General features: G+C 44.4%; 1 protein-coding gene and 1 long non-coding RNA gene across 2 annotated transcripts in view; one reads left to right on the top strand and one right to left on the bottom strand.

The window, feature by feature from the left end:
• LOC135392029 (atlastin-2-like) overlaps positions 1-12,197 on the top strand; it is a 60,838-nt gene that overhangs the window by 7,491 nt on the left and 41,150 nt on the right. Inside the window, exons 2-3 of the mRNA XM_064622651.1 lie at positions 4,372-4,427; positions 10,472-10,662. Coding sequence (XP_064478721.1) covers positions 4,392-4,427; positions 10,472-10,662 — 227 coding nt within the window. The 5' untranslated portion in view covers positions 4,372-4,391. The remainder of the gene's footprint in view (positions 1-4,371; positions 4,428-10,471; positions 10,663-12,197) is intronic.
• Positions 1,110-2,606, bottom strand: LOC135374312 (uncharacterized). The gene is made up of 3 exons (XR_010416841.1): positions 2,346-2,606; positions 2,047-2,130; positions 1,110-1,354 (listed from the first exon to the last, which is right to left on the bottom strand). It is a non-coding gene; the product is annotated as an uncharacterized LOC135374312 (long non-coding RNA).

Below are 12,197 nucleotides of genomic sequence, written 5' to 3'. Positions count from 1 at the left end.
CATTGTCTCCACCAAAGGACATCTCAGCATTAAACAAACCCTGCTTGAACGCCAAGCGTTTGCTTGTAAAGTAAATTATTAAAATGCCCATAAACCAATTAGATTGATTAGCATAGCAAAACGATGCAGTATTTAAAATTTTTGCTGTAGCAAATAATAATGATTTTAAATGTGAGGTGCTGAAAGCGCCCATCATGCTTCAATAACATCGACGATTCCCCTCCCTCGTCAGGAAAAGTCACCCTAGCTCTACGAGTTGGGAGATTGTTTACGTGAACTTGTTAAAGTTGCTGCCAAGGGCAACTGTGTGTCCTGTTGTATGAGGTTCGGTCATGTCTGTTGCACTTAGCTGCAACTTTAGCAAGCAAAAACTGTCCATCATAAGAAACAAATGTCCACATTATCAAATAAATAAAAAATGAAGAAAGCAACACAAATGACATTTTACAGTCTATGTTCATTTGAACTCTTATTTCATTTACTGGACACATCCATCAGGTGGACCCTGTTTATTTTTTGTTTGTTTGTTTTGCATGGTTTTTCTTCTTTGCCTCTTCGTCATCTCGAGGTTGGTTTTTCTACTGTGTTCTATTCACGAGTTCTGCAGTAGCTGACCCGAACACCTCCATATTTTTTAAAATCTCAATCAATCAAACAACGTTTTACAACACTATGACATCATATTTATTGCAGGCAAGTACATTTCTCTAAAGTGGATAATTTTAGTGTCATGTTTCCTTATGAGTAGATTTTATAACTACGGTAATATGCTTATGTTTTCTTGTTTTTTGTTTTTTTTTTCACGCAATGACCCTTTTTCAGCTTAAGTAACAAAAGCCGAGAATCACTGACATAATACATTACACATATACATTTAATGAGGCTTTGCAAGGACAATGCACTGTTATAAAGCTAAAAAACAAACTACGTATGCAAGATTTCTCCGTGATGGAAAAAAAAAATTATTGTGGTGGCGATGATTGAAAAATAAGTCTGCATCGAATGAAACATTTCTTTGAAGGAGAAAACATTTCCTTGAGTTTGAGGAACACACAATATGAACTGAAGGAAATGTTAGCTCTTTCCACAGTACACCATCACGCTTGCACCATTTTAATTTGCTTATCGAAGCGTTTCTTGTTGCATTCTATTAACTCCTTCCTGCAGCCTCAGTACTTTTCTTTGAAACCTTCGTTCCTTTTTTCAGCTTTTGTAGCTCTCATTTCCACAGCTTTTTAGAGCTCTAGGACCTGCATCATCACAGTCTGGTTCTTGGGCTACTTTCTCTGTGAGGTCTGTGCAGGTTCCGAACTTGTCTCTTGTTGCTCAGTTGTTTGTTCTTCAGGCTGGGATGCTGCAACAATGGTTCCCATCCTGCTGTTCGTGTACAATTGGAACCTTGAAGATACACAAGAATGTGTGAAGCATGCAGTGAAACGACATATTACTGAGGAAGATGCCTCGATGTTTCCTCTGCAGTTTTTTTTTTATTTGTTTTGTCACTCCTTCGAAGTTTATCGGGACTACTTGCAACATAGCATGCTTATAGTGCATCACATACACATACACAGGGGATAAATAGCATGCATAACAAATGACATACAATACACACAAGCTACTGTTATTGTCTTTTCTTGTTGCACATAAATCTCCTGACTATGGATCCCCACCCGCTAGTTGCCTTGCTATGCTTAGTAGTAATATGTATATGATTACATGCAGCATTGCCAGCACTGGCACTGATTTCCAGCTTAGTAAATGCTCATCCATATTTATCATTTTAGTGACTTCAAAATTGTTGTGCTTTTATTTTTTACCACTTAATAATGCCTTTACAAACTACTACATGTTTTAAGCACATGCTTGGTTCACAAGAGTTCAGAACAAGCAGTGATATACTAACTGCAACACATATTCCAGCGAAGAGGACGTACACACCCCATTTCCATATCCCCTCATCATCCTGAAGCAGCAGATCAGTCAGATGCAGAGTTCCACACATCATATCAGCACACAGATTCAGATTGCAGCTGTGGTTATGCTCACCAATCATGACATCACTGTTTCTGAAGTAGTCGTTTTGTAGCAGTGCGAAACCGTGCAGTGTGGCTGTAGTTTTCATAGGTGAAGCTGGAAATTCAAGTATGACATGTCATCAGTTGTACCAAATAGTATGAAACATCGAAAAGGACACCAAACAGCATGTACATTATACGCGCTCGCTGGAATGCGACGAAAACGCCACTGATCGCACGGAGTCATAGCTGGATAAAATAGGCGTAAGTAGCTATGACATACACAACAAAGCAAGCAGAAACAAGAAATGAACTAACTGAGTTTCCTACCTGTATTCCATCGTCAGGTTTTCTATTTTAACCCGCACTTGCTTCCCGACGAAAACCGCAGTAGCTGTCTCGACGCGGTCGTAATCGGCGGCGTTTCTTTTCTGGCCTCTTTGGTCCCCGATACGGCTACACTGTCTTCCCAGGGGTTTATCAAGTGCATCGTCATGGCATCTGACCAAACGAAGTGTGTTTTACTGCACGGCAGCTCACTTATTGCTTCCGACGACACTACAGTAGCTGAAGTGGAGTCCGCCATCTTGCTTTTCAGTCGACCCGACCGTGGTTGAGGAGCTCGGTCGAAACTCAACCGTGGTTGTGCAGTCAACCACGGTTGGCGCTGCAGTGTAACACTCTCAACCACGGTTTAGTTCAACCGTGGTCGACTCAACCGTGGTTGAGAGCGCTAGTGTAACTAGGGTATTACACTATATAAATATTTAGGCGTACACGTATCCTTTAATCTCTCATGGGGTCAGCACGTTGAATATATAACCAATAACGCCACACGCACTCTAGGGTACATTCGCCGCAACTTCAAACTCGCACCGCTCAACGTACTACCACTCAAACTAACACTCTACCGAACGCTAATTCTTCCTGATGTTGGAAAACGTCCCTGTCAAGAGAAGAAGAGGGCTCCTCACGCATCAGTTGCATGACGCATGCTTGCTGATTGATTCTTACACAAAACCTTGTTCCATCAACAGGGCATTAAACATCTTGTTCATCTTAGCCATCAGGGTTCGCATTATTCTACAAACGTTGGTGACCGAAGTTAATATGTCGTCAACTCTAGGCCAATCACTTTCATAGACAACGATCCAGAGGAATCACAAGTCCTCAGCCCTTCGCACTTCCTTGTAGAGTATTATTTCCAGTATAGAGTATATCATATCCGTGTAGAGTATTAGAGTATGCCGCTTCGGTGTGGGGTGCAGGGCAACAATCACTCATTTGCCAACTGGAAATGGTTCAGAACCGTGCTGCACGGTTTATTCTAGGGAATTATAGTCCTACAGCCAGTGTTACTGCGATGAAATCAATCCTTAACCTATCTTCCTTGACTGTTCGCCGCCAGGTTGCTCGACTCTGTCTGTTCCACAAGATATCTTACTACAACGAAACGCTAAAACTCCATTTAATTGCACATCCATCATATGTCTCTTCAAGGCTTGATCACCGCCAGAAAGTTGGTATCCCATTCTGTACTACTAAAACGTGTTTTGACTCATTTTTACCTAAAACCTCACTGCAATGGAATCATCTCCCGGGTCACATTACCTTCATCACTGACGGAACACAGTTCAGGAAACTGCTTCCCGACCACTTGAATGCAGCGTAAGATTACTTAAGCTGTACATACTGATCTGATTGTCCACCAGTGATACTATCTATGCTCGTGTTTTTGGTTCGTTTGTTGTTGATTATTTTGTTTATTTTATTCCACATTGTTCCTGCTTTGTTTGAAGCCCCTCCCTCTCTAATGCTGTAGACCTGAGGGTAAATAAATAAATAAAATAAATAAATATGCGATATTCATAAGACTCGTGGATTCACATAACCTTTCTTGGATTCGAATTAAGATTCGGGAAATTCTGAATTCTTCACATCTATAGAAGAAAAAATAATAATGATAGTGCGCAGGAAAAGCTCAGCGCAGCAATGAAGTCTCCGGTGAGAACTATATGAACGCTGAAGCACACACGGTAACGATTTCCATACAGCAGACGTGCTGACACAACGCCGAAGTGCAAGTGAGAACTTGCCAGTTGCATCCAATGCAGAGAACTTGCAGTTGCATCCATGTGATACTGGGGAGCCAGGTCACCTGCTTGCCCTTGAAGCAGTTCAGATGACACCCCACTTTCAATAGCGCAACTAAGGGAGTGTCTAAGGAAGTGCCAAGGCCCCATTTGACTTGCTTCCCCGAAAGAGTGCAGATCCTTATGTTTCTGAATGACCTGTCCCTGTTCTTCAAATCAATGTCAGTGAGCCTTTTTCTAAATCCTATCATTTCCCCCTACAGTTCGCATCGCAGGAGAGAAAATGACCACACATTCAAGATTTACTGGCAACAGGGCGGTAAGTGCAATTGGGGGTACGCTTACGGGAGGTACATGCTATAAGTCGAAGTACATCGTAGCGGCATCGCTTCTTCGCGGAATAATGTCAGTGCGAAAACTCAGACACTGTCTTCAGTAAATATTGAAGCTTCCAGTAACGGCTACCGGTCTGTCCTTCTCCATACATTTGTTTCTTTTTACGTTGCTGCATAGGGTTGTGCAACGTTAGAAAATCGACCGGACTGGTAAGCGGACCTTAAATGCGTGCCTGTGCTAAGTGTTAAATGTAAAAAAAGAAGAAAAGAAAAGAAAACACGGCGGTTACAGGGCCACTAAATCAACGACAGCGACAGGGCGGTTTATTCGAGCTCGCTTTTCTCTACGTGTATCACTCCCCATGTTGCAGCGGGCGCTGAGAAGTCGGCCAGTCTCCACAGATGAAGCGGCAACCTCCTCTGCCGCTTTGTCTGAAGTGACGCAACGTCACAGACAACATGACTCTCCGAAATGACCAATCTTCTTCTGACGCCTTTTTCTCGTTTCTTCTCTTGATCTCGCGCCAAGAGAGATTCGATCACCCAGGGAATTGTCCCGTAGGGCTGCCCAAATTAGCTCCTCATCGGATGTCACTGCTGAAAGTGTGCACGATACGCATTGAAACAAAGAAAAACGTCCAGTATGCATATGTGAAACGATGGAAGATGATAATCACCATTTGTACCAAGTGTGTTCATCTGCACGGGAGCTACACAGAGACGAAGTGAAACGAGCCTAAAGAATACAGCAGAAACCTTCCACGATTCCTAATCAGTAGGGAAGAACTCAACTTCGCATACGTAAACCAAGCCGTCTCCTGGAAACATGCACTTCAAAATGCCTTCTCAGACTCAGGCAGGGTTTCGCCAATGCTGGTTAACTTAAAACCGAAATCATGGATTGCTAAAACTTCATGTTAGCACTCAATTCGTTTTTTGCAAAGGTTAGTTGGCGACGTGATGAATGTTTCAGTGACAATAACTCCCTGTATGAGGTAGAGTTCGGAGTAAAATTCAAGTTAAGGGACCGTTGATCTCGATTTAAAGGGATAGGCGCATCCGGAACCGTGTTCCTGAACTGTTATGCTCATGTTCCCTGTCGTTCATAATGTACGCCGGCAAATTTTCTCCGCACAAATCCACTTGGTTGACTCAGAAACGATTGTTAAATGTTCGCGCTTTCGGCGCGCACGGCAATCCCCGCAAGGCGCCGACACTGGTTGACGTCACCGGGATAAACCAACCATCAGGAGGCGCTCCTTCCCGCCGGAGTTGTGTGTGTGTCTGAGCGTGCGTCTGACCCTTTTTCTTGTTGTCTTGTCGCGTTTGCTTTGAAGTACTTTGAACCACAGCGTGTGCCCTAGGATTTCACGCCGTTGACGTGCGATTTCACAGCCAGGAAACCGGTGTTACGTGCCCGGGTGCACAAAGACATATACCTCGAATCCCGAGCTTACATTTCAATTTCACCGACCTCGCAATGGCGAGACGAAACGAGAGTGGGAGGCAGCGATCGCCAGCCACTACTGTGGTGTGGCCCAAGGATTGAATGTTTCATGCGTCTGTTCCTGTCATTTCGCTGACGACGCCTATTTTGATGAAGATGTATTGCACGTTCGGCTCGTGCTACGGCAGAAACGGAAACGGCTGAAGATTGACGCCGTGCCTACCATATTCGATCAGGAACAAGGGCAGGAACCAGTAACGGAGGTAAGTGACAATCCTGCGTGGTCACAGCTACGCTGCGATGAAAAATATCAGTTGTCACAGTAAACATCATCGCGAACACCTGGCCTTTCCGCCGATTGTAACGTCACAGTCACACCGCCTACTAATGTACACAAATTATTACAATGATTGCAGCATCCTGACGCAATAGTACGCGTACTCTCGAGAAAAAAGATTGGTGTGTTGTTGCTGTGCTAATTGTCGCCTGTATTATGCAGGAGTAACGTAACACTCCCACATGACAGCGTTATTCTAATCTTATTGCAGCTAGTGGATGTTTCTACAGTTCATAGTGTAAGCCTGATGGCAGCATTCAGGGATGTGGAAACATCGCAATCTGTGTTTGGCTACGTCCGAGACACTTCACGTTGCATTAGTATTCTACTGCAGCCTTGTTGCTAATTTCTGGCTCTATTTCAGGCGGCAGCAAGCACGTCAACGGAATCAACTGGATTTGGTATGTTTTGTCAAGCCACGAAAATATTGCAATTCGTTTTGCACGTCCCACAACATAATGGATATGTACGAGCCCTGAAAATTGTCGAATCCTGTCAAAGGAATCTTGTGTGATGCGGCTGCCAGCGTTTATAACGTAATGTCGGCAGGAAAATAACCGTGCCAGTGAAACAGGGACCGCAAAGGGGAAGATTTATTTGCATAGTCATTTTTATGTCTGTTATTGTACCCGCTAGGCCCTCAACGTATTCTTTTCAGTGTTAACACTCAAGGCCATATTTCAGATGCAGAGGTCATGGCTGAAGCAAGTGCTGGGGACCCACTTCACGGCGCCTCACAAGGGGGTTGTTATCCCCTGATTCCAGGAAGAGGAAAACAAAGGACACACACTTGCATAGCGTATTAGTACACCAGATATGGATCTGCCAACATGAACCCTCCTAACATCCCTGTGGCAGCATACCTGTAACCACCCAGACTTCACACCACATTAATTTAGAACCAAAGCACAACATAATAAAATAGCTTAGGTTTATTTGCCTGCCATACAAGGCAAATAAACCTAAGCTATTTTGTTATTCCCACTCCGTCATACTCCACTGTACAATAAATCGATACAATTATAGGGTCATTCTTTATTCCTGTCACTACACCGCATTGACAATCTGCACAGAGTTCGAAATATTCCCACCTCGGCACTGTATTAGTGCAGTACAGTCTGGATTTGATGCCAGAGCTAATACCGCCACGTGTAGTAGTTTTTGCTGTACAGACGGGTAGACAGTCTGTTGACTGCAACTGGAGATACAGAGTGACAAGACAAAACATCCCCCACACTGCAATGACGAAAAGACGAACATTGCTGCAAGACGAAAATTTTGCTGACATAGGCACACTTCGTGCAAGTGAGCCTTGGTCATCCCCCTTGCCTCCCATCAGAGGTTTTCGAGAACACCACACACCTATAGTATTCTCGGAAACCTCTGATGGGAGGCAAGGGGGATGACCGAGGGCTCACTTGCACGAAGTGTGCCTATGTCAGCAAAATTTTCATATTGCCACTACATGTCTCCAGTTCCAGCCATCAGTATGCACCAGCTTGTCTCTCTTGTCAAGACACCCTTGTTTCGATGGTCCTAATGCTGATAGCCTTGATAAGACGTAGACGGGAACTCTCTCCTGATTGCTTGGACAACGCATCCAGGCCATCTTGTGAATGACGAGTATGCCCTGAACCTCAGGCAGCTGGAAAAGACAACTCCACATGACATTTCTTTTTGTTTAGCATAATATCTTGTGGGCATCTGCACACCTGCCAAATCTCCCGCAGTGTTGGGAAGACAATGGCAAGAACAGAAGAACAGACACTATCCCAACCTTGGAGTTCAAAGCCTGTGCATTCCTTCCTTAGTTCCAGGGTCTCCCGCATTTTGAATGTGGAAGGTGGGCAGATGTGCAACATAGTACAACAAAAAAATTTCCGCCTCTTTCAGGATGAGCCCGATTCCAACTGCTAACTCCCTCCCAAACCAGCTTCCCTCAAATTTCGGCAAAATCCAATTTCTCCCAAAATACGTTACTCTTACATTCTTCAGTAACATGCTTCCCCTCTTCATTGGCACCTCAAATGCTTCTGTTTTCAAACTTGTAAGACTTTCCTTCAGAGTTTAAAATTCCCACTGGATATCTGCCAATCAATCAGGGTTTTGTGTTGCCAATCAGGCCATGGCTAAATGGCATAATTGCGAGCATGTCGAGACTTACTGAGGCGGCTGTGTTGCTTCACTCTTCCTAATGGAATTGTTGGACCAGGATTCTCTGGATTGTTCCACGGCTGTCGTCCACGCTTATGATTTATGGGGGACAAGCTTGTGTAGGCCAAAAAGCTGCTGAGAATAGTCTCCCTTTTGTATACAGCCCTTGTCCACCTTAGGTGCAACAATTTGCATAACCAATAACACCCGAGTTTACCCTTCCGAATCTTGATGGGGGTCATTTAAACCGAAAAATTCATTACGGTGGTAATCATATAGCAAACGGGAGAGCACTGCAGCAGGCTCACCTGTGGTCCTCGGGATTGAGTCGCCTAAAATGTTGATCATAGCGGCAGAATTGAGGCGCGTACTCCACTAGAAGCTCTCTACGGAGGCAGATGTGTTGTGTTATGCACTGCACGGCGGCACATTTCTACCACCCTGGCAACAGAATGGCAACACAGGCTCTCGTCGGGCTCCTGTGGGTCGCGGACTCCACACAGACACCTGCCGATTTCAACATTCTAAACTGTTTCGCACATCCGACGGCAACCATGCAAAGAGATACGTCACCTAAAAATGTCATCCCGCGGGTTAGCCGCAGCCACATCTCGTGGATGGTCGGCGGGTTCCAGAGGTATTGGGTCCGTAGAGTATGGGTCATCATCCAGCATTAACTCGTCGCCGCTACCGCTAACATGTTCGTCAGAATCTCCCCCAGACAGAGAAACGTTTTCCGACTCCATGTTTGCTCCCTTCGCTTCGCGATCGCCAAACAGGCGCGCGGCTCGCATTTGCCCAGGGCGCGCGCTGATTGGCCTTATCCGGGTGACGTTTCCTCCCACTTTTAGACAGCGAGGGCGCAAGGATTCCGGTTTCTTTTTCATCGGATTGCGCGAAAAGTACGCCGCGGATCGAAATGGTATTTTCGGGTCCACTTCAGTGGTCGGCAAGGAATTAGAATTCGCATTAGTTTCGAAATTGACCTCGGAGAATGCGACTGTCCCTTTAAATGTTAATCGGCGTTGGTGAAATCGGACCTCAGTTCGTACAGGTGCCACTCAACGCCTGGCGCTCTGGCTGAACTCTGCAGGACAGAGGTCGCACTTGTAAGCCCTCTTGTCCGTGTGTGTTTGCTTGTGATTCCGCAGCTTCGTGCTCTCGCTGAACTCTGCATGGTAGAGATCACACTTGTATGGCTTCTCGCCCGTATGTGTTCGCTTGTGATACAACAGGCTTGTGCGCTGCCTGAATTCTGCAGGACAGACAGTGCACTTGTATGGCCTCTTGCCCGTGTCACCGAGGAAGTTTCCACTACCGGTATGAATGAGCTAAGAGATCATCCCGTAAAGGCTATGCAGACACACTTCTCACCGTCCATCACTGTTGAGGTATACATGATGCTGGTTCGAAACGAAGAAAAACGCTGCAGTATGCACGTGTGAAAATATAAAAGTTGATAATCCCGATTTACACCAGGCGTGCACTACCGTATTGGCATTTGTATGAGAACTATACAGAACCGAATTGAAACGAGAAGCAAGCTCCTGACAGATGCACTTGGGTTTTTCAAGTTGAGTTGTTTTTGAATAACGGAACATATTTATGGGAATAACTGCGCTCCTATACGTATTTACCACGAAATATAGCAAATAACGTGGCATAACGGTTCATGACAACATAACAGTTCAATGGTACATCTATAAGTCGCAGTGTGCAGACAGCCTGCATGCAGAGTGGTCCAAATTTCTACAGGGGATAACGCTAGAGAATGTCCCCGATATATCGATTAAGGTTTGAGTAGACTTTGGACACAGGAAGGAACAAACCACAGATAGACGACCGGGAACACCAAAAATACGCTTGACATCTTTCGAAAGGTGGCATCTGCCATTGTAAAGGGATACATGTAAAATAAGCAGTGAATTATCCCGTAGCGCTACTCAAATAAGCTCCTCATTGGACGTCACTGCTGAAACTGCACATGATACGCATTGTAACAAAGAAAAACGTCCAGTATGCATATGTGAAACGATGCAAGATGATAATCACCATTCGTAATAATGAATATGACCTATGCTCATTTGCAGGACCTACGGGGCTCTACAGCATGTCCGGTCGTCGTGCGTCCCCAGCACGATCTCAATTGCTTCGAACTTCGGAGTGATAAATTATCAAGTCTTCTCACCAACAGCGATATTGCTGACCTCCCTGTGGTAGTCTTGTCAGTCGCAGGGGGCTTCCGACTCGGAAAGTCGTTTCTTCTCGGATTCTGCATCAGGTGCGGACTCGTTTGTTTGTTATTTATTTTTATTTATGCTTGTTACGCTACATTGCGCTGTGGCATACCGTAGCGGAGCCACAAAACTAAGAATGAACATGTAAATAAAATTACTACAATCACTGCACTAAACCATCATGGAAACAATCATTGTCCATTAAAGACTATAATTAGTTACAGGAGAGAAGGTATATCATACGCCTCTAAGCTGGAAGACCTAACCAAAATTGGCGAATTTCACTGCCGATACAGTTTCTATAAACACAGTCAGTACTCATTACATTATTGACAATAACATCTATCTTTCTTGCAAGAGTAATGGGGAGGAGAGAGATTAAGTCGATGAACTTTACTGCACACTGTAGTTCCAGTCGTATACAGTTTTGGGGAAAAAAATGAATGCCTAAAACCGTCAGTTCTCCAAGGATAGGACCTCAACTACCTGTGGTGGTCTAACCTTGGTAAGATAAACGTGGGAGGGTTCAGACCTTTGAAATACCAGTCTTATAATTTGTGATACCGTCCAAAAACTTAAGTCGCAGCTCTCTTCTTTTCAACGATAAGGTATCCAACCGCAGTGGATGTGGTTAGGGCTATAGCGACCCTCGTGGAAGATGGGGACGAGCGGCAGGACTTCAGCATAGATAACTGATTGATTGTGGATCCTCCGAGTATGGTTTTCAGCTTGTAGCAATGAGCAGCGGAGTCTCCCATATTGTCACTTATTAGGACCATCTCTAAAACATACCACTGTCGAATGTAGCATGAGTGTTGGTCGTCTTAAATGGCGTGGAATAGGGTCGAATGCCACATGTGTCAAGTGACTTTCGCTCCATGTACCGCAGGGATGGGCCTAAATACATTTTTCCGTATTTAAATGTGAATACAAAACATTCAAAAGAGGTATTTAAATGCTGAGCATAAATACGTCAATATGAGTATTTAAATGGGAAACAAATACAGAATTTAAATACCACAACTACTGTCATAAATACTGTGAGCAATATGCCACCTGGAATTACAGAAATGATGATCACAACAATCAATCAGCAAGGCAAAATGACACTTATTTCTAGATTATCAGTGCGTTTTTAATAATAAAAGTTTCTCGAAAACTGTATCTAGTAGGTATTTTCTGCTCGGCCGTATAGAATCAGATTCGCAAAGGAGAACACGGGTGCTGGCGGAGAAAGGCATGTACTGAATTTGACGAAGCGGCTTCGCGCAACTAGGTAGGCGGGTAGTGCCGTCTGCCGGCAACAACTGTCCGCAGTGAAAAACTGGCCATCTAAAATGGTTTGTTGCACGTGCGTGCTTTCGGAAACGACATAACTCTATGGCCCTCCAAACTGTGCTTCGCCTTTCTTGCCGAAAAGTCAAACGCAGGGTAACTTTGAGATATCAGCATCTCGCGTCTTTAGGACTATTTATAAAGCATTTACAAACAACGAGTACCCAAAAATTGGTATTCAAGTATAATTACCAATAAACTTTTCCAGTCTGTATTTGATGTACTGGTTTAATTACAGTGTATC

This window comes from Ornithodoros turicata, chromosome 1, assembly GCF_037126465.1.
Source record: "Ornithodoros turicata isolate Travis chromosome 1, ASM3712646v1, whole genome shotgun sequence".
NCBI classification, from domain to species: Eukaryota; Metazoa; Arthropoda; class Arachnida; order Ixodida; family Argasidae; genus Ornithodoros; species Ornithodoros turicata.
This window is presented reverse-complemented; position numbering and strand designations above follow the sequence as displayed.